We start from the raw sequence: 23,188 nt of genomic DNA, 5'->3' as shown, positions 1-23,188 counted from the left end.
GTTGGATGGCTTCCAATAAGCATTATTTATTATTCTTTCAGAAAGTATACTTGAAGATAGATGTGTACACTCCTCAGAAAGTAGTAAGTGTAGCCTATGAAGCAGGGGTGTCAAATTGCCAGCCCGCAGGCCAGTTGCATCATACGGAGGCCGCGCCCATCCCAGCTCTGGCAATACAAAAAAATTGTGATACGTAGCGCCACATCATGTGATGTGGCAAGTTTGACACCCGTGCTATAAAGCATTCAATAAAGAGCATTTGTCAGATAAAAGCTTTTGAACTGCAGCTCTGCTAAATGACTCTAAAATGGCTCATCCAACACACTTCGGCATATCTGCTTTACATGCTCTTTCCTTATTTGAACCAAGTTACCAAACTCTGGATTCTTCCCTCGCACACATTATTACTCCTGAAATGGATGTTAAACTGTAGAGTTTCTCAATGCAGGAGCCTGTACTATGTAGAAGTCTGTATAAATGGAAATTACAAAAGTCTGGAGGGTATAGTTTCTAAAGAGATAGGTGACACAGGTACCACTTCAATGCTATAGTTATTATAGATGTTGCAGAAATTTCTCTACCACACATTTATGCTCATAAATTTCCACCATTTCAGTCTTATTAATACACATCTAGAAGCTTCAATGGCTTTAGTTTTATCTAAATAGACTGCTTTGTAGCAAAATAGCTGAACTTCAGGTGGCAACATGGTCTGTTCAAATGTAATCTTTGGGTACACCTTTGATAGAACCTTGACAATTTGTTCTTTGATCTTCAACAAAATCAGAGAATGTAGATGTCTACCAAAATATTACATTTGGGCAGATGTATAAGTATGCATTTGTTTCTAGCTAGAACAATGTTTCTCAATCTAGCAGCTTTAAGATAGGTGGACCTCAATTCCTAGACACAGCTGGAAGAATTTGGGAACTGAAAACCAAAGTTGCTATATTGAGAAATGTTCAAAAATAGTTGCATGCATCCTCATTTTCCCAGCAGTGCAGTTTAGATTAAATACTGTGACACGTAGGTTTAAGGTTTTGGATGTGAAACATCACATTCTGATATATAAATCACAGATCAAGCAACCAAGAAATACCGCGTGGGCATGCATGTAATGACAACTAAGCAGGGACCAGGCAGGTCAGGCTTCTCTATACTTGGATGTGACTCCTCTAGGAGACTGTTTCTCAACCTCCGCCACTTTTAAGGTATGTGGTCTTTAGCTCCCAGAATTTCCTAGTCAGCATGCTGGAAGTTGAAGTCCATATATCTTAAAAGTGGCTGAGTTGGAGAAACACTTCTCTAGAGAATATTCAGGCTATAGCTATACCAAAAAGCGGAAAAACATTTTGAAAGAAGGGATTGGCAAATCACGTTCATATTGTTCATGAAGTCACCACGAGCCAAACTGGATTTGAAGGAGTCTTTATGTAACAATCAAACTTTGCTCTCAACTGTATGGATGATTTAGCCATCTAGTATAATGGTTTCCAGACTGAGCATCTGCTAGAATGGCAATATGCAAAGGCTGTGTGTAGTAAAGCTTTTTATGACAAGCTAGCTTCATTGGCTAGGCATTTTTTTTTCTACAGACCAGAAGTCTACGATTTGCAGCCTAAAAAAGCTCCACTCTGGAGGAAGAAAACGTTTATCAAAAGAACCGCAGAAAAGAAGATCTGGGCCGTATTTCTGCTCTGTTTAAAGCTGCCACTGCTAAACAACTGAAAATGGTTTTCACCAGAGTTCAATTCCATAGGAATTCTGGCTATGTTAATGGAAAAAAAAAGCAGGCGGCAAGAGTCCTTCAGAACATTTACAGCATTATTGCTGTGAGTTTGGCTGCAGTATATTTTGAAAGATTTCACGACTTGGTAAAAAGGTCAATGCATCTTCATATAGCATGTTCACACTAACACACACTGGCTGGTGCTGTAGCTCTGTAACCCTACAAACAGCCAGAGCACTCAGGGCACCTAACAGGAGAAGCAGGAACATCTTCAGCAAAACTCTAGACCAAGAGCGTTCCTTTTTCAGTGGACGTGACGGATGGGAAACAGAGGGTTCTGTAAAAAAAAAAAAGAAAACAAGAATGTGGTATTAAACTGACCAACAAACAAAATTAATTCCATACTGAGCAGTAAGATTCATTGTGCCTCAGATAACTCATAAATTCAAAGTACATCCATTTAAAATCTTTGCTATTTAACAGCAAAGCATAGCAAGCAAATTAATTGGACTTTTCATGTTTAACTGATACTATTCAAGGCAAACATACGTGGCTTGTTAATTCAACTCAGCCCAAATAGTTCAGGGAACCTTAATGTCCAGCCAAGATCTTTCTATACTTTAAGATTACTGCTGCCCAGATAGTGAGTGCTTTGATATCAGATTAATGGGCGTTTTTTTCTTAATGGCTAACATATTAGCCTTGCTGATGTAAAAAATAAAAAGCTACTATTATGGCTATGTTATATAACCAAAATTTACTTCTCAGTTGTGAGAACTGGCATGAGAGATGGGGCAAATAAACATCTCAGTAGACACGTGGATTGCTGTCTGTTTCTTTTTTTTCTTTTGCCATTTTTGAGCATTTCCCCCCATGAGTTTCTAGTTCTATATCTGCTGTGTCCTTGTTAGTCGTTCTGTGACAGCATATTTATCAAACTTAGTGGTGATAATTTCTTCTCTATTACAGAACTTCTCCTTTACACAAGCACATTATTTTCTTACTTTGATTTTCACCCGTTTCTCTTCTTTGTTGTGTTGTCATTTTCTGCTTTGCAATTCTAAGGGCATTGTACTCTCTTCTCCGACGTTCTTTCTCTTCGGCCTTCTCCCGCTTACGTAGTTCCCTCTCTTGAGCCTCTCTTGCTTGCCGCTCTGCTTCACGCTTCTTCTCCAGCTCTGCACACAAGCATAAACCCAAAATATTTCCTTTAGAAAACTGCCTTCACACCGATCTGTCCAATCAAGAGAAAGAGGTGTGGTGAATTTATCCATCCAGCACAACCAAGGTTGCCTGCAACGCCAGTCTATCCATTTCTATGCTGTAATATAGAGCCTTGGTGGAGCAGTGGGCTAATGCCTCCTTAAGTAACACCAGCTGCCTGCAATTAGTGCAGGTTCGCATCCCACCAGGCTCAAGGTTGACTCAGCCTTCCATCCTTCCGAGGTAGGTAAAATGAGGACCCAGATTGTTGGGGGCAATTAAGCTGACTTTGTAATAATGCCGCTTGGGGTGTGTATGAAAGCCCTAATAAGCAGGCATATACATAGAATGAAGGCTACTGCTAAGCTTGTAAGCCGCCCTGAGTCTTCGGAGAAGGGCGGGATATAAATGGAATTAAAATTAAAAAATTAAATAAATAAGAGGCATGAGAATACAGAGTAACAGTGATGGCTTCTCTTCACCAGCCATAATCAATAAAATAAACTCAATACATACTTTGTAATATGTAAGTACAGTACATTATCAATAATAAACATTTTAAACGTGCTGAAATGATGGTGTCAAACTTCTATTGCAAAAATGTTATCACTCAGCAAAGTTGTATGTATCCTCCCACAAAAACAAGTGTTGTCTGGCTAGCTGCTCCTTGTGTAGTTGTTCCTCTGGCCTGAGGATGGGCTGCTACCTGCAGCATGCTATTTAGAGCTTTCAAGCCTCTGTAATCATACCGCTGAAACTCAGAAGCAAAATGGCTGGATTTTATGGTATAATTCTGAGAGACAAAAGTGGTACAATTTGCCAAGAAGCCTTCTGCTCCCATTGTTACCTTTAGCAAGAGCACTTAGATACCATACAGATATACCAATGCTTTTACAGCTCTCTCTGAGCGGTTTACATATGTCAGCACATTGCCCCCAATTATCTGGTTCTTCATTTTACCACCTCGGAAGGATGGAAGGCTGAGTCAACCTTAAGTGGGTGACAAACTGCTGACTTGGACAGAGTTAGCCTGCAATACTGCATTCTAACCACTGCACCACCAGGGTTACCTTAAATTTTGTTCCAAAATCTTCAAGAACGGGCTAGATGATTTTAGACTCACCTCTTCTAGTGGAGTCTCCATGTCATTGAGCATCTGCAGTCAAACAGCCGAGCTATTCCCCCATTCCAATAAAGGAGCATATTTATAGCTCAAGGTTGAAATGAGGGGTCCTTGGTGCTCTCTGAGCTTGGTTGTTTTCTTGAAGACGTTTCATTACCCAAACTGGGTAACATTATCAGTGCTCGGAGCACCAAGGAACCCTCAAACCCTGATTCCTTCAAAGCTTACCATTCTTCCCCATGATCAGATGTAGAACAATACCATTACCATTTAGAATCAGAGTAATGCTAAGAAAATAAATTGTGAGCAGTTTATATTTTTTTAAAAGTTGATGTACAACCACATAATGGGCTTGGATTATGAACCAAAGTGTTTTGGAAATCCCTAGGAACTGTGGACATGCCTGATAGCAGTCATTTGGAACTTGGATGGAAAAAACAAGTTTGACAATTCAGAATTATAACTGGAAAGTTAATAAATATGTTGGGGGGCACCCATGAGGGGAAGAGTATCCCTCACACCTCCACCAGCACTGAAAGGACGTATAAGGCAATAACATGAGCAATATGAAATAATCCTTCGTGTGTATTAGTGGGCAGACCACCGAGCTGTCATCTGCCAGTAGACATTCTGGAACAACTTGGTACATTTATTATGTCAAGGACTTCCATTTCTGTAGATCAAACATATGTAAGTTCTCTATTTAGGAATGACTTAATAATAACGGGGGAGGCAGCACTATTGTACCCAGCACAATGAAGAGGAGATTCAGGTGCATTTCCCCCCACCCCCCAAAGCTAAGAAGTAAAAGGCTGCTAATTAGGCAGAAAAGCCTATAAAAGTAACACTAATAACCCAAAGTAGTTATTATTTCTTAAAAAAAAGAAGAAGCCATGCAGCAAATTTTGCTTTAGAAAAGAAGGCTATGTTAAGGGGCTGCTTTAATCTCAGCTTGAATTGTTTAAGAATTGCGTAAGAATGTTAATCTCTCTTGTGACTAATCACTACCTACTAAAGAAGTGGCAGGAAGTGAGGGATTGTGTAAGAAAATTAATTTTATTCAAGAACAGATTGATAACAGATTGCGTTTTTAAGCATGAGAATGACTTGGATGGCGCCACTGAAAGTCATTCAAGCACCCCCCCCCCGTGATTAGGTGAAATAGTCAATAGCTGAACTGAAGGGCTGTGGAGAGAGAGAGAGAGAGAGAGAGAGAGAGAGAGAGAGAGAGAGAGAGAGAGAGAGAGAGAGAGATGGAAGCTGGCACAAAAGTAAAAATATGTTGCCAATAACATTCTGACTACGCATGGTGAAAAAATGTCCTGTTCGTGGCAGACTGAGATTCTTCCCAGTCACATAAAATGTTTAGATCAAAGGGAATTTACAACTGCAAGATGCTAACATTTTATCGCAGTAAAATATTTTCAGCCAAACTGCCCTTTTTACTCTACAAAACAAACTATATCCATAACCTTCTTTCTTTCTCTCTCTCTCTCTCTGTGTGTAACCAGCTTGGGAAAAAAGTACTGTATCTTGGAGGCTGTAGCTGCCCTTTCTATTCTACCGAACAGACTGCCCCAACAGTGTCCACTTTTTTCAATGTGTGTACCTGTCAGCAACTAAATATAATCCACACTGGATTTGAATGAATACTTACTGCCTACCATGTGTATTTGTATTTTTCTATCAATTAGTCCAACTAAAAGGCAGAATGACCTTGAGGATAACATAACCTGACCTCCCAATCTATGTTCTCCTTACTGGTTACATAACAATGACCTAAATTAAAGCTGCAATATTGAAGGAACTGGAAAAATTTACAACACAAAAAGAAGAAAGGTATATCACATTCTCTAGACATTGGCTTCAGTTAGTTACATCATTTAATTTATACAGTGCCAAGGAACTGATTTCTGATACTGGTTTTGAGATGAATCATCACAGGTGAATTGCAACACTCCACACACAAACTCTTGATAAAATTGTTAAGTGTGGGATGGGAAGGGAACTGTTATCTCAAACAGGGCATTTAGTCCTAGAACAATCTCTGTTCTATATATTGATATAGAAAATCTCCACTTCTCAAATGCAATCAATGCATCTTGAATATTTTTTTTAACTGCATATATTAACTAGCTTGTGGAGGAAGAAAATGTGGTGCCAAAGAAAAAATGCCTGTGTTACCTTCCTAACCTTTGGAAGGGCATCCAACCTCTCCCATCTGGCATGGAAAGTACACACACATACAAACTCAAAACTCACACTCCATCCACATTTACAAGCAAGGCAAAGAGTAAATTTGTTAAGGGAAGTGAGGAGGATAGACCTAATTTAGGGTACAGATATAAGCATACTAAAAAATAAGAATGTAGCATAAGTCAAAATTAATGGCAAATAAGGATCTATAACACAGAAAGTAAATATATACCAAAGAGTTTGGTGTTAACTCAATTTCATGGGGGGGAAAAATTGCTTGCTTCATTGGTAATTAGCCACATGTGAGTTAAAAACCTATCCTGTGTAATTGAGTTGTGCCATTCCCCAAAGAAAGCCAACATCACAAAATGAAATAGAATTGTTAAATTTACCTTGTTCTTTCTCTAACTTTCGTTGCCTCTCACGATCTAATTCAGACTGGATGACTCTCATATGCTGCAATACCTTTGAGATACAAAAATATCAGTTTTAGCTAACAGATTAATGAGGGTATTGCAACAAGTAATTCATGGTGACCAAACTGGGTTTATAAGTGGTAGACAAATGAAGAACAATGTGAGGCATATAATTGATTTGTTGGAATTTCTGGAAAGAAACAATCAGATCCCTGCAGCGTTGATCTTTTTGGATGCTGAAAAAGCCTTTGATCAATTGGATTGGCAATTTTTGTTGAAAGTATTAGATAAAATGAATTTTGGGGATAAATTTTTACAACCAATTAGGGCACTATATCAAAAGCAAACAGCCCGTATAATAGTTAATAATAGTTTGACGGAAGTATGTAACATTGAAAAGGGCACAAGGCAGGGGTGCCCGTTGTCACCTTTACTATTTGTTTTAACATTGGAGATATTATTGATTAAAATACGGGATTCGGAAAAAATTAGGGGAATTCAAATAAGAGATCGGGATTACAGACTGAGGGCGTTTGCAGATGATCTGGTTGTTACGGTGACTCAGCCTGAAGATTCAGTTGTAGAACTGATGGAGATAATAATGCAATATGGGAAAGTTTCTGGATTCAAGGTTAACATACAAAAAACTAAAATGTTGTCTAAGAATATGACAGTATCACAAAAGGCTGTTTTAGAAGAGTTAACGGGATTTGAAATTGTTAAAAGGGTTAAATATTTGGGGATATATTTGTCACCCTCAAATGTAAAGCTATATAAAAATAATTATGAAAAGTTATGGGGAAAAGTTCAAAAAGAATTGGATAGCTGGAAAAAACTACAATTATCTTTATTGAGAAGAATTGCAGCAGTGAAAATGAATGTTTTGCCGAAATTTTTATTTTTATTTCAAATGATACCTATTCTTAAAAAGGATTTAAATTTGGAGGAATGGCAAAAGGGTATTAATAAATTTGTCTGGGCAGGGAAAAGGCCACGAGTTAAATTTAAGATTATGCAGGATACGCGTGAGAGAGGTGGTCTTAAAATGCCTAATCTTAAACTATATTATGAAGCTGCTGCCTTGTCAGCGATAAGTGATTGGATTAATTTAACACAAGTGAGATTATTAAATCTTGAAGGCCATGATTTGTTATTTGGTTGGCATGCATATTTATTGTATGATAAGAAGGTGGATAATGTGTTCAAGGTACATATTTTAAGACATGCTCTGTTGCGAGTTTGGAAAAAGTATAGACATAAGTTAAATTATAAGATACCTATATGGGCAATACCGAAACACGCAATAGAAAATATAAGTGTTGGGTTTAAACATGATGTGACTACATATAAGGAAATTTTAAGTTTGGAAAGGAATGTATGGCATTTGAAGCCGTATAATATCTTTTTTTTTTTTATTGAAAAGTTTTAAAATACAGTTTTCCCTTAAGAAACCCCCCTTCCCCCTCCCGTATAATATCTTAAGAGAAGAAAAGATTGTACAAACTTGGTTTCAGTATGGACAATTACAGGCCAGGTGGAAAGAAGATCAGAAAATTGGTTTTTCAATGACTGATGAAAATTTGGTAAAGCAAATGACTGATGAAAATTTGGTAAAGCAAATTAGAGATCAAGGTCAAGCACATATTAAAAGGATATATCTTGCATTGATAGAAATTGATTCAGAGACAGAACTTGTTAAAGATTGTATGATAAAGTGGGCTCAGAATTTTCAAGAAGTTATTACAATGGATACTTGGGAAAAGATTTGGGTAAGAAATGTAAAATTTACGCAAGCTCAAAACGTAAGAGAGAACTTTTATAAAATGTTTTATAGGTGGCACTTAGATCCTAAAAAATTAGCAAGTATGTATCCGAACTGCCAGCCTAAATGTTGGAGGTGTGGTGGTGAAGATGCAACGTATTTTCATATATGGTGGACCTGTAAAATGTTAAAGCTTTTTGGATTAGAATCTGGTGGAACATGCAAAAGATATTTAAGAAAAGGATAAAGTTTTGTCCACAATTGTTTTTATTGGGCATTATTACTGATACTATTGTTGTGGACACTAAGTTGATGTTGAATTTAATTAAGGCAGCAAGACTTTTAGTAGGGCAATATTGGAAGAAGGAAGAATTGCCAACTATAGAAGAATGGACTTTAAAAGTTTCCAACCTGGCGGAAATGGCAAAGATTTCGGCGTATTTGAAGGACCATTCGCAACAGAGATATATTGTGGAGTGGAAAAAATGGATTGATTATATTCAGAATAAATATGGGACTAAAAAGTTTCATCTAGCATTTGAATAAGTATTGATGTGATATTTATATTGCTTGTAGTTATTTTATAAGAGTTAAAGTGCGATAGATTTAATAGTTTATTGTTGTTTGCATAAGGTAGATTATGACTGTATTTTTATACCCTGTATTTAGCTCTGGGAAGTCGGGGAGGGGGGAGGGGGAAGGGAGTGAGGTGTTGGGGAGGGTTGGGGAGAGGGGAGAGGGTTGGGAGGGGTTTTGTTTTGTTAAAAATAAAATGTATTGTAAAACTTTTCAATAAAAAATATATATCAGTTTTTTCACTTAAAGAACTAGGGGGAAAAAGAAGCATTCTTTTCTTTATGCACAGAGAAGATGATCTTAGGAAAGATGTTTGCAAAAAGGAAGTTAATTTGGCCAGTCCAAAAGTAATCTGCTTCTTGGACCAAGAAGACTTGAGAGGCCAAATGCCATTTAATCCAACTCTTCATTTCTGCACACAAAGGCATGATCCACTAGTGGACAGCAGGGTGGATAATAATCGATTTTTAAAAAATAATTTAAAAATTGGATTTTTTAAATTTAAAATAGTTTTTTTAAAATTTTTATCCAATTTATTTTAATAAAATGCTTTTGGAGTAAAAAAGACTATCTAAATACAGTTTTCTATTTAAGATACATTAATAATTTAGTTTACTCAGCATGAAATGGAGCTCAGTTATGTAGCATGAGGCTAAATATTCTGCAATATTTACATTTTTGGTAAACTCATTCAATGAATCCAAGCTCTGCAAGCTGAGATAACATGCACTGCATTGATGCATTCACACAATTTCTCAGAAACCATGAGATAAATCATAAAACAAAAGTTCAGGAATATGCCCAGAGAGAAAATAATTCCCAATGAATGAAACAAGTGAACAAAGTCACATACTACAAAAAGGAAGGGGAGAGGAACAAAGCCCTCAACCATAGTAAGAACTGAATTCCAACTGAAATATGGAAAAATGCATTTGATCCATGAGCATTTAGTATTATTCTCTTGTATACAAATTTTCAGCAATCATTTACACAAATATCTTGCTGTTTATTCTTAAATGCCAAGAAAAATAAAAAGAAAGTGATATGGTTAAGTCTTAGGTACTTCCTGCCAATGAACATGAATCTTCCACATTGGAAGCATTACTTAAGCATTGGAATCAAAGCAATAACATATCACATGACTTACTATAATATAAAACTGTATTAGAGAACATCTAGATATTAATTCAAGTATATGCTATGACAAACATATTTGCTACAAATCAGATCTGGTTACCTTAAAAATCAACGTACAGGTAGTCCTCGATTTATGATCACAATTGAGCCCAAACCTTAGGTTGCTAAGTGAGAAATCTGTTAAGTAAGTTTTGCCATTTTACAACTTTCCTTGCCACATTTGTTAAGTGAATCACTGCAGTTGTTAAATTAGTAACACCTTTGTTAAGTGAAACTGGCTTCCCCATTGAGTTTGCTGGCAGAAAGTCTGCAGCTCTCATAAATATGAACCAGTTATCAAGGATCCAAATGTAAATCACATGACTATGGGGATGCAGCAGTAGTCATAAGTGTGAAAAATGGTCATAAGTCACTTTTTCAATGCTGTTGTTACTTCGGACAATCACTACACAAACTGTTGTAAGTCAAGGACTACCTATATATTAAGTGTACCTTGGACACAAAGGCCTTGGATTGAGAGGAACTGGAGTAAGCCTCAACCTGTCTGACTAGCATTTGTAATTAACTCTTCCTGGTTTGATTCTTTAAGTGGTATCTCTCTGGCCAGGCTGCCAACCCCAGCAACCCCTGTAGGGATCTGGCTATTGTGTGTGCAACTGTCAGGCTTCTCCAGGCCCTGGAATAAGGCTGGAATGATAGCAGGAACGATTGAGATGAACATAAATGAAAGGATGTCCACAACATTGGGTCAATGTCTGCCAGCATCATTCCCTGTACTTTTCCAGGGCCACGAAGGGCTGTTTCCTAAAGTCCAGCACCCCTCTTACATATTCTCTGCAGCTGGAATGACTGCTCTGGAGACAGACGTAGAAAAGAGCCAGTTCCTCCTATCACTGCTCTCAGCTGCAATATCTGTGCAGAAAGAACAAGGAACGTGTTGTTCCCTGCTAAGCCGCGATTTCTGAGGCACTGAAGCTGTGACTGTCCTATCCCTTGAGGGCACTCTGGTGAGCAGGTGTCCAGATAGTTGTAAATATAGGCAAACTGAATTCTCAAGGGTTCTACCCACACCTAAATGCCAAAACAAACTGAAGGGGAAAGGGCCCTGAATTGTGGAATTGCTCCATCCTATATGCAAATATGAGGAAGCTCTCCATCCTAAAAATCTGCCATCTAATCAATCAGTCCAGCAGCTTGAGGCTTTGAATTCCTCTAAAGGCCTCCTCTGGTACCTAAATAATATTGAGAATATGCTGGAATTCCTTTCCCAGGTTGACAAACTGGCTTCGGAATCCAAAAATTCAAAGAGTTTTAATATTTGAAAAGCAGTTAAAAAAATCTAATTCCAAATGTGATTAAGAAATGTGGTTCGGCCAAGCTTTACATCCATATAGACATTACAACTTTGAGCTTAGTTGCAACCCCTCAACTCTCAACCACTTGACTCACAAGCTGACTACAAAAACCCCAGTTCCTATGGTCTACTCATGAGGAGCAGCTGCCCAGAGTATATGCGGGTGATCGCAGTCTCTCTCCTTTCTGCCAGCCAGCCAGGATTCACCCTCTGGCTGCTGATCTCCACCATAATGTTGCCCCCATCCTTCATGGACGTCTAGCTCACCACTTCCTCACCGGAATTGTTGTCTGCCAGCTCTTGATATGGAGGGAAAGGCACTAGAAAGGACCACCTGCAGTGATTTTTTTTAAAAGTTTTATAGTTCATTTTTTATTTTTGAATTGGGACATTTTTGCACCTTAGAGCAGGGGTCCCCAACTTGCGGTCCGTGGACCAGCACAGGGGAGGGGCATACCAGCAACCGGGCTGCACAAACAAGTGAAGCCCCACCCACTGGATACAGGCAACACACGAAACCACGCCCCCTCTGGTGCGTGGAAAAATCTTTCTCCACAGAATCGGTCCCTGGTGCCCAAAAGGTTGGGGGGCCCTGCCTTACGAGTGAGTTAAAAAAAAAGTGAGAAAATGACCCAGAATATTAAGAAACTGACTCAAAGGCGAAGGAAGACCATTGGACCAAAATAAAAAGTGAATTAACTTACCCTGACAGCTGCCAGTTTACACTGCTTTTCATCCAAGCAATCTCCAGCTACCTTAGCTAGTGCAGGATCCAAAGGGTTGTCTTTCAGATCAAGCCATTTCAGGTTCTAAAAGGGAAATGCATTGAGAACTAGACCCAGATCACGATCATCATTTTTCAGTTTTACCTCTTTGGAAGCATTCCAATTAGTGCTGCCTTCAGTGTTTCGGAGCAAAGAACAGTAAGAACAGATACACTAAATGCACCTTTATTGCTGGACAATGATAAAAAAATCTCCAATATCTCCTAGGCTAAACCCAATCCAAAAGTTCTAAAAGAACAGGATTACCTTGAGCTGGGCAAAACTAACAGGCAAAGTGGCCAATCGATTGTTCAGCAGATCCAAGTGTTGCAAGTTGATCAAGCGCCCAAAGTCCGACGGTAGATGCTGAAGCCGATTTTTGCTTAAATCCAATTTTACCAGATGGGTCAAGTTGCAGAACTCTGACTGGAACCCAAACATAAGTAAAACATGAAACCATGCACTTGCTAGGCATAAGGCTACTTAAATTATTTCTGAACAAAGATACACAGGACTGACCTGTTCAGAAAACTGAGAAGTGATATCTAAGGCTGGAGGTTCAAAGACTTTAATGGCCAGTTTCTCTCTTAAGCTATTTATAAAATGGGAACGCAACCTTTCTTATCCTTTCCTCTTAGATCACATCCAGGACACGTGTTTTCCACCAGGAGATGTGATGGGAGGTGGTCTGGAGTCGCAGGAGGAAGGGGCTTTTCCCCAGAGGGCAAAGAGGCACTGGAGCCTGGAAAGTATGGTAGGCAGGAAGAGGGCGGCCCCTCCCTAGCAGTTCACAGACTATATCTGTGGCTATGCAGATAGCGGTTTGAGTCTGGGAATACTCTGTCTGTAGGTAAACAATAATAAACTACTCAGAAGTAACTCCACGTGTTCTTCTTGGGGCCTCACATGGAAATACACAATGCACCAAACATGTTCTAAGAAAAAAAAGTCATATAAAAATACTATTATTCTAAACTCATGGGATCCTAGTTGCAAATCTACATGAAGAACAAGTTTGGTGTTGCCTAATGTCACCCTCACACTATCTGCTGACATAGTATAAAACTGTGTATCATATATACAGTACATCTCTTCATTGTGAAATGAAAGTGTGTACATTAAAAAAAAAAGTTTACCTGCACGTCCTTCCAACTTTGATATTTGGGTTTGCACATTTCAAGGCACATAAGCCGACAGTATATTGCATGTATCCAATTATTGTGGTTTATTGCCACAATTTATGCCTTAGAAACTCAATCTATAAATTGTTTAGCACTGTCCTTTTCAGTGACTCTGACATCCAATAATCAATGGTCTTATCTCGGAAAATAACAGTGAAAGCTCCTTTGCCACCACACAAGATAAGACTGTATATACTATGTAACATCAATAAAGGAAAGTTCCTCCAAGATATATGGTTGAAACTTACTGGTAAAGTAGCAAGATTATTACAGGACAAATCCAAAACTGTCGCCTTTGGAAGTCCTGCCTGAAAAAGAACCAAAGAATTAGAATTTAAAATTGTATCATGCCTTTAAAGGTGTGCTAGTCGTTTCCAACTCTAGGGGCCAGTGCTCATCTCCGTTTCAAAGCCAAAGAGCCAGCGCTTGTCCGAGGACGTCTCCGTGGTCATGTGGCCGGCATGACTAGACGCCAAAGGCGCACGGAATGCTGTTGCCTTCCCACCGTAGTGGTCCCTATTTTTCTACTTGCATTTTTACGTGCTTTTGAACTGCTAGGTTGGCAGAAGCTGGGACGAGTAACAGGCGCTCACTCTGTTACGCGGCACTCGGGATTCGACCCGCCAAATTGCCGACCTTCTGATCGTCAAGCTCAGCATCCTAACCCACTGAGCCACCGCGTCCCTACATCATGCCTTTACTAACCGACAATAAATCCCTGCAACCTTAGTATTACATTTCAATAACAGAAACCTTCAGAATTCAATATTTGCTATAATATGGGCAAGCTTTACATTTTCATTAGATAGCAACATCCCAAAGATTCTCACTTACCATACAGGCAGTTTTAAGCCACCATTCAACAATACTACAATCTGTTCTCAAAGTTACAACTGCCATACCACCACCATCACCACTTGCGGTCATGTGATCACATTATGATCACATGACCACAGGTGGTGATGGTGGTGGTATGGCAGTGATCATATTTTCGGCACTTGGCAACCAGCTTGCATTATAACCAGTTGCAGCATCCCACGTCACATAAGCATTTGCAACATTTTTTGCCAGTTTCCAGTCTTGCAAAACATGCCCATTCAGGAGAATGGGTTTACTTAATTATCATATATTTACTTAATGATTGTGGTGACTTGCTTTACAACCATCATAAAAACAGCTGCAAAATTAAATCAGGCCACATGGTGACCACTTAATGGCTGGAATGACTTAGCATCAAAATGCTAGGCTCAATTATGATGTCAGGACTACCTACAGTATATTATAGTTATGGCCTGATATCATATCTTAATTTAGAATTAAATTACATTGTTTAAATCCCATAAGATTTATCAATGAGTTAGAAATGGGGTCTTTGGGCCTTTTTTTTAAACCCAGCTACATGAGGCAATGGAAATCACAAGTTGCTCACATAACTGGAAACGCCTATATATACTCTCATTCCCACATGCTCCACCTGATCACAAATATTTTCACTCACTGTGCTTTCATATGCCCTCTTTCATTATCCCATCTCTAGCCTGGGACCTGTTTAGAGACTGCTGTTTCCAATGGAAGGAAACAGGAATTTCAAGACAAACTGCTGAGAAGGGGATGGGAAGCATAATTCACCCCGCCTATTCCTATGATCTTGAGCAGAGCTTTAGTCATCACAAAATTTTACCAGATGGCAACGCCACAGAATTTATGGATTTGTTTGTATTATTGGCATTCCATAACCAGTTGAGAGGTATGAAGTTTTGTGAAAGTTAAAACTTTTCTGAAGTTTGACAATCTAGAAGTTTCTACAAAATAAAAGGCAACACCTGAACAAGAAACCTTCCCACAATCCACATACATTTTCTTCAAGGAAACATTCAAACCCTATTGCTATTTTGCTTTCTGTAGTCAACAGCCCAGCATCACGACATGCTTACTGGCTGTTGTCTGAAACTGCAAACATACAAAAGGTGCACATGACAGAAACCGGTCAAGAGATTTCAGATTTCCCTTGAAACCTCTTGACCTGTTTTCATCATGCGCATCTTTTGAGTTCTTCTGCTGCTGCTGCTCACAGCAAGATGCCACATGGCTCCTCATGCAGATCGCAACGCTGCTGCCCCACACAGGCCATGAGCCCCGTCATGGTAATTGCACTGCTGCCACTCGCAGGAGGCTGCGTGGTGCATTGCACCTCTTGCACCGGTGCTGCCGCTCACAGCAGGTGGTCACAAGGCACCATGTGGCCTCCTGCCACAATCAGCAACACCAACACAAGTGGGCATGATCGGCACAATGAGCCGCGTGGCATCCTGATGCGAGCAGCGACAGTGGCACGATCGGCGTGACGAGTCTCGCGGCCTCCTGGCAGTAGCAGCACGATGTGCCATGTGGCATGCCACAAGTGGCCACAGAAGAACTCAGGCAGCAGCACGACAGGTGTTGGTGTGTGGGAGGCCTTGCTGCAGCGGTCCTAAGGTAAGCAGGTGCAGGGTGTTTAGGGCAGCTCCACCCCCCACAGTAGTTTTTTACTCGCACGCCTCACCACAAAACTAAGGTTTATTTTTGGGGTAGGGCTTATATTGGGTGCATGTGAAAAAATCAAGCTAGGGCTTATTTTCGAGATAGATCTTATTTTCGTGGAAACACGGTAATATCAAGAATAAATGGAAAGCCTTCACTTTAATTAAATCTACAGTGTTTCAGCAATGCAATGGCTCAGCAGTTAAGATGCTGAAGCTTGTTGGGCTAGAAAGCCAATAGCCCAGGTTCCAAACCATCACCGCGGCTCCTGCCAACCTAGCAACTGGAAAGCATGAAAATGTGAGTAGATAAATGGGTATCACTTTGGTGGGAAGGTAACAACACTCTGTGAAGTTATGCTGTCCACATGACTCATGGAAATGTCTTTGGATAGCGCTGGCTCAATGGCCCTTGAAATGGAGATGAACACCACCAATAGTCAGCAATGGCTACCAGAGACAAATCTATAGGGACTCCTTTACCTTTACCTCTACAGTGTTTCATAATTATGTATTTTTTAAGAGTAGCCCCACTAGTTCTAACCATATTTCAACTGTAAATGTAAATTAAATATAAATTTACTTTTCTAAAGAAGTGCAAGATTGACTCATTCCCCAATGAATTTCAGAAACCCTATAACTTTACGCAGAATCCTACATAAGCACCTGTATTATTCTACAGGCCATAAGAAAACAGATACCTACCAGCTCCTTAACTGGGACTTCATTCAGATCACACAAACTTAAATCCAGTTCACTGCCATCCAGTTTGTCCTTCAAATTAATTCCTTTTCCTGCAGATTTTGCCATAATTTCCAATGAAGCAAAATCGTCCAATCAATCTGATATACTTATGTTCCTAAGGAAATAGAAATAGTCAGGTCTCACATATTAGGGCTGTAGACAAATCTTATTGATAGCTAAATACACATGGTTATTTTACTGACATATTGTTTTATCTTTAACATATATAATAATAAACACTATATGTGCTGGTTATATAAAAAGCAAACCCTATAGAACCGTGGTGGCGAACCTATGGCACGTATGCCACAGGTGGCACGTAGAGCCCTCTCTGTGGGCACGCACGCCATCACCCCAGTCCTGGGCCTTCAGCTGGGTTTTAAAAAACCTTTTCGCTTTAGGTCTCTGTCACCGTGTGCAAAAAAAAAAAGTTCAATCAATCAATTTCAACTTATCGCAGGAAAAAAAAGATCTCACAACGTTGGAACTGATTGAACTTTTTAGTCCCACCCAGTCTGTTGTTACCACCACAGCCACGCCCACCCAATGGGCCAGGCCCACCCAATTGGCCATGCCCACCCGGCACCCAACAATACATAAGTGGGTTTTGGGTTGTAGTTTGGGCACTCGGTCTCTAAAAGATTCGCCATCACTGTTATGGAATATAGCAACCATTAGCAATTGTACCTGCTTTGTAATGACTCAGAAGCGAAGCTGGGTCAGTTCTGGTTAAAACCTGAAAACACGGCTAGCAGGGAATGTCAGGTGGGAGGGGGGAACTACAAAGTTGAAAAGCACCCTAGAAGCAGACTGTGGCATTTTTTTAACTGTTATTAAAAAAAAAACTCTGCATGGACCAGAAAGTCATCAGAGGCAAAGTTCTACTCCAAGAAAGTGGTGTGTACTGTATGGACCCATAAAACTATATATATTCCAGAAATAATGAGATATTTCAATTGTATTTAGAAATTAATTCTAATTTCTAGGGGGGAAAAACAACATTTTTACTTATGTGGGAGGCTGGTGGGTGACTCTCAAGAATCTATGGGACATCCCACTGAGAAAGCTCTGTCACTCTAATTTCATTCTCTAAAAAAAGGTGGGTGGAATATTTCTTCAGCCAGACATTCCAGCTCCAAGCTGTTCAGGATATTAAAGTCAGCACCAAGAGTCTGAAATGGGGCTAGAAATATACGGAGAAGATAGGCATCTAGAGTCCTTTCCTCAAAGCAAATGATCACTTGAGCAGGAAAAAGAAGTCAAGCTTAAATCAAGGACATCTTCCACTGTGCCTCAGGGATAGAAACAAAGCCAGCTTCCTAACCTTAGGGAATTAAGTCCACCAGAACTATTTGATATATCACCCCTTGTCATTTTTCACAGTTGGGTGTTGGAAAACTGAAATGAACTGTAAACTGTAAAACTTAACTGTAAAACTTAATGTTTATTACTTGCAGATAAAGTTATAATCCTTTTTTTAAGAGCAGAAGCCCACTGCTTTTCATCAGGTGATACAAACATCAGGCACTTTTTCCTAATGATAATTTCCAGTGGGGAACTTTGCAGCTGCTGAATCTCTGTCAAGCCAAGTTAAGTAAGGAAACAGGCTGAAATGGTACCATGTGATTTGGATATTTTCGAAATTAACAGAATAACAGAGCTGGAAGGGACCTCGGAGGTCTTCTAGTCCAACCCTTGTTCAAGCAGGAAACCCTAGACCAGGGGTAGGCAACCTTGGCTCTTTTATGACTCATGGACTTCAACTCCCAGAATTCCTGAGCCAGCCATGCTGAGGGAAAACAGAGAGGATTCCAAGCTGAGCCATGTTGGCTCAGGAATTCTGGGAGTTGAAGTCCATGAGTCATAAAAGAGCCAAGGTTGCCTACCCCTGCCCTAGACCGTTTCAGACAAATGGCTGTCCAATCTCTTCTTAAAAACCTCCAGTGTTGGACCACCCACAACTTCTCGAGGCAAGCCGTTCCACTGGTTAAATTGTTCTCATTAAGGAAGTTTCTCCTTAGTTCTAGGTTCCGTTTTCACAGGTTTTGTGGCATGCAACCCTAGCCGGGGCTAACCGGACCAGTTTAACTAATGAGTCCAGGTTTCTGAGATTGACGATACACTGAGCACGGACTTAAGCACACAAGCAGGACTCGCGTAACGTGTTAAGCTGAAACGGGGTTGAGCAGAGTCTAGCAGACGTATGAGCCATGGAGTCAACAGGACGAAAGTGGCACCGAGAGCGACACACACACACACACACACACACACACACACCCCGCGGCCAAGCCCAGCCCGGGTGGACTTTGGACTTCTACGGCGGTGTTCGTGGCTCACGAGCAACCCTCGTCCGTCTCCGGTGCCAGGAGAGAAGCCCCTCCTGTTGCAGCGACTCAAAGAGGCCCTGCAGCAGCAGTTACACCCCTTTCCCCCAGCGCTACTGCTACCCAACCACCCACCCGCTTTGCCACGCCGCGCTAGCCGACGGGGACGGCAACGGCAGTAGGCAAGCCGAAACCAAGCAAGCCGGTGGCCGTGAGAGAGCTCGAGAGACAGAATTGCGCCCGCCCGCCTCAACCTGGAAGCCAAAGACCAAAGGGGAGCCCTCCCTGCCGAAGGAGACCCGCGCGCGGAGACGCCCCACTCACTCACGCGCCGCTACCGCGCCCGCCCGGGCCAGCCGCTTCCGGACCTCCCTCTCTGTCTGTGTGTCTCTCTCTCCGGGTCCCCCTCCCACGTTAGAGAACAACCAGCGAGAGAAGCCACGTAGCAGCGAGAACGCCTCGCGGAACTCAGGAAATGGCCTCGCAGCGCCCTCCGGAGGCTATAAATGTCCTTGGGCTCAGTTTAATCTGAGCGGGGGGGTGGGGGTGGGGGTGGGGGGCGGAGTTACGCTCGAGGTTAGCCGGCAACGTGCGCCGCTGCTATTGGATCATCATCTTCATCATCTCAACGTAGCATGTCCGCAAGCGGCGTTTTCCGTTTCTGAATTTAAAAAGCCGAATAGAAAGTTTAGCAGTTATAAAGTGAAATTTGGTGTCTGTTTAGCTTCTCCAGGATAGAGAAGGGATTAATCTGGAACCTCCCTCTTGGTGACAATACTACAATGTGTAGAGGGGGTCAACTTATTTTCCAAAGCACCAGAGAGCAAGACAAGAAACAATGGTTGGAAACTTACAAAGAGAGAAGCAACCTGGAATTAAGGAGAAAGGTCCTGACAGTGAGGACAATTAATCAGTGGAACCGCTTGCCTTCAGAAATCGTGGGCGCTCCATCACTGGAGGTTTTTAAGAAGAGACTGGACAGTCACTTGTCTGGGATGGTGTAATAGGTTCTCTCACTTTGGCAGGGGGTGGGGGCTAGAAGACCTCCAAGGTCCCTTCCAGCTCTATTCTATTCTAGAATTCTTGATAGCAATGTGGAACTCCACCGATCATTTTGCAATTTTCCAGTCTAATCAACACCCTCAAAGCCCTTCATGTAGCCCAGCACTTAACCCAGGGGTCTTCAAACTTGGCCCTTTTATGACTTGTGGACTTCAACTCCCAGAATTCCTCAGCCAGTGTGCATGGCTGAGGAATTCTGGGAGTTGAAGTCCACAAGTCATAAAAGGGCCAAGTTTGAAGACCCCTGACTTAACCCATGTTTTTTAATGTTCTGTTTGTCTTTGTTTTTGAGTATTTATTGATTTTTGCCAGGAGGAGGAAGAAGAAGAAAAAATTAACGCTGGGCAAGGTGGAAAGAAAAAAGGACAATCAACAGCAAAGTGGATGGACCTAGTTATAGTGGTACAAGTAGTCCTCGACTTACAAGCATTTGAAAATAAAAAGGCACTGAAAAAGTGACTTAACACACTTATGACCACTGCAGCATCCTCGCGGTCACAGGTTCAAATTCTGGCACCTGGCAAGTATTATGACTGTTGCCGTGTCCCATGATCATGTGATTACCTTTTGCGACCTTCTGAAAGCAAAGTCAATGGGGAAGCAGATTCACTTTACAACTTAGTTACACAGTTGTAAAAGTAACAAGTGCAGTGATTCACTTAACTGTGGAAGAAATGAGGCAAAATTCACTTAACAGCTGTCTTGCTTAGCAATGGAAATTTTGGGCTCAACCCTGATCATAAGTCAACTACCTACAATGAGTGGACCATTAGAAGATCTGAAGGATCAAGTTGGGGATAGATTGTCCAGGAAGGCATTCTATATGGTCACTAAGAGTCCATCTGACGTGACACATAATATATATTACTATAGATTTTCTTCAGTGAAGTTTTTGTCTTTCCAAAATTATCAGTAGACCACTCATGGGAGTTAGTTCAAATAAATACATATGAGATCAAGCTCCTTGTATATTGATTTTCTGACTCATTGCCTTCTTGGATCTATGCCATGAAATCTATGTTCAGACCTTTAAAATTATGCAATATTGAAGTCTGGTACGTATTGCAAAAGAAACAAGTTCATTGCCTTCTAAAGAGCAAACATGACATTTCTCTGAAATTTCGTTTTACAGCCTGACAGAATAAAAGTTCTCTAAGGGTAAAAGCTACCTAAACCATTCCTTTTTACAGTATCAGAACTTTTCTGCCCAAATTGTATAATTAGATCTAAGCAGATGAAAGAAGTGGTAAAGAAATATGTTCCATGAAAAATGCCAATAATAGAATAAAGAATAATAAGGCTGATTTGTCTTGGAATCAATATTTTGCAGCCTCAAACTTAGCCCTAAGACACTTACGGTAGTTAAAAGACCATTTTAGATCAAATAAAAGCAACAGTTACATTCAAGAGAGCTGTTCCACAAGAATCAAAGGGAGAGTCAGGGCAATCTGATCACCTCACAAATCAAGTGCTTTCAACCAATTAGAATACCAAGCTTCACAGATATATTTGCTCAGATTATGTGACAACTTTGATAATTATGACAAGAGGATAAGGAACAGATATATGGGGAAAGAGGAACAAACAGCCACATGCTTCTCCCAGAAGAAGGAAGCTGAAGCCACCAGCCTGATGATGACGGATGGGATTCCATCGAAACGTTGCTCCTACACCTTTAGTTCTACGCGGGGAAAAACCCGAATGACCAAAGATCCACATACAAACATCCGCGAAAACCTCAGAAAATTATTTATATATATATATATAAATGTTAAGTATTTGTCAAGGCTTTTGAATGCACCTTCGTCCTGTGCACTCCCACAGGGAGGGCCTTCTCAGGGTGCCGCCGGTAAAAGAATGGCGGCGGATAACACCCAGGGGGAGGGCCTTCTCTGTGGGGGCGCCTGCCCTTTGGAACCAGCTACCCGTGGAGCTTAGGATTGCCCCTGACCTTCGATCATTTCGCCGAGACCTGAAGACCTGGCTCTTCGAGCTTTCCGGCCCAGGCTGAGTTTTAATTGGGGTTTTAACTGGGGTTTTATATTTTTTTCAGGGATTTTGTTTAATCTTTTTTAATTGCTCTTAATTTTTGTATTGATGTTTTATATACCCTGTAAACCGCCCTGAGTCCTACGGGAAAGGGTGGTATATAAATTCAATCAAATTCAAATTCAAACTCTTTCTTTCCTGCTTGGCCTAACCCAAGGCTATCCACAGGATATAGTCAACTTATGACAGCTCATTATTGGTGTAAATTATTCAAATTGCTAATAAAGAATTTGGGAGGCTGAGATGATCATTTCGAACTTCTTATGTTCTCATCAGTCAGTCATACCCTTTATCTGAGATTCGAACCTGGGCTGATTATATATTAGGCAGTTGTTTTAACTTCCTGAGCCACAGGTTCTTTCTCTCTTTTATTAGCTAGAACGCAAGGGAAATATGTGTTAAGTATTTGTCAAGGCTTATATAGTTGCAAAGTATCACTACTAATATCAATATTACTAATATCAACCTTAAGCATAATAAAATCCCTTCAGTGTAATCCAATGAAGCATTCTATCTAGACAGGTATCCATTGTTTGACCCACATTCTCTATCATCATTATTCCTAATTATGCATTTGTAAATATGAAATGTACCTGATAGCACAATCATAACCTCTTCACAAAACAAGACCTGGTTGGCTACTGTTGAATGCTGGGATTCTTCAACCATAATTAAACAAGATCTCTTTTATATGTTTCATTATTTCCTTGAGGCTATTTTCACTTGATGGTCAAGCTAGATCTTGCCAATGTTCATATCCAGAGACTAATTCTAAATCAGCAGTTTTGTACAATGTACAAAGAAAGGCGAGGTTGGTATTACACACAAATATCAATGTAAAAAAACAAAATATGTGTTGTTTAACCAAAAAGTAATATCTGGATCTAAACATAGGCTTTTTTTCAAGTAATCTAAGTACATGGCTGAAAATTGTAAGAGAGGCAATCACAGCAAACTGGTGACTGGGATTTTGGGAAGTCTTAAATTCATGCTGGTCAGAAATTCCAGAAGTGGAAACCCAAACACAGTTAAAGGTCAACAAGTCAAAC

General features: G+C 40.4%; 1 protein-coding gene across 4 annotated transcripts; it reads right to left on the bottom strand.

Annotated features, from left to right (window-relative positions):
• Window positions 1–1,806: 1,806 nt before the first annotated feature.
• Window positions 1,807–19,468, bottom strand: LRRC59 (leucine rich repeat containing 59). Of its 4 annotated transcripts, none has more exons than XM_081317988.1 (8): window positions 19,353–19,468; window positions 16,666–16,819; window positions 13,690–13,749; window positions 12,528–12,686; window positions 12,201–12,305; window positions 6,644–6,716; window positions 2,734–2,907; window positions 1,807–2,066 (listed from the first exon to the last, which is right to left on the bottom strand). In XM_081317988.1, exons 2-8 carry the CDS (start codon window positions 16,768–16,770, stop codon window positions 1,825–1,827), a joined length of 918 nt encoding a protein of 305 aa, XP_081174114.1. In that variant the 5' UTR covers window positions 16,771–16,819; window positions 19,353–19,468; the 3' UTR covers window positions 1,807–1,824. The 4 variants fall into 4 exon arrangements, with proteins under 4 accessions (XP_081174114.1, XP_081174116.1, XP_081174115.1 ...); XM_081317990.1 differs by having other exon boundaries at window positions 19,357–19,392; XM_081317989.1 differs by having other exon boundaries at window positions 19,349–19,367.
• Window positions 19,469–23,188: the final 3,720 nt, after the last annotated feature.

The sequence above is a fragment of the Vipera berus genome, assembly GCF_964194415.1.
Source record: "Vipera berus genome assembly, chromosome: 2".
Lineage (NCBI taxonomy): Eukaryota > Metazoa > Chordata > Lepidosauria > Squamata > Viperidae > Vipera > Vipera berus.
Note: the sequence above shows the minus strand (reverse complement) of the source record. Positions and strands in the feature narration are given on the sequence as shown.

What these genes read in the sequence shown, in the direction of transcription:
- LRRC59 (XM_081317988.1), bottom strand. Translation starts at nt 16,770, where the DNA reads ATGGCAAAATCTGCAGGAAAAGGAATTAATTTGAAGGACAAACTGGAT. An exon ending in AAGTCCCAGTTAAGGAGCTG is followed by an intron (nt 13,750 to 16,665) that starts GTAGGTATCTGT and finishes GTTCTTTTTCAG; the next exon opens with GCAGGACTTCCAAAGGCGAC. An exon ending in AGAAACGGGTGAAAATCAAA is followed by an intron (nt 2,067 to 2,733) that starts GTAAGAAAATAA and finishes TTTTTTTTACAG; the next exon opens with AACCCTCTGTTTCCCATCCG.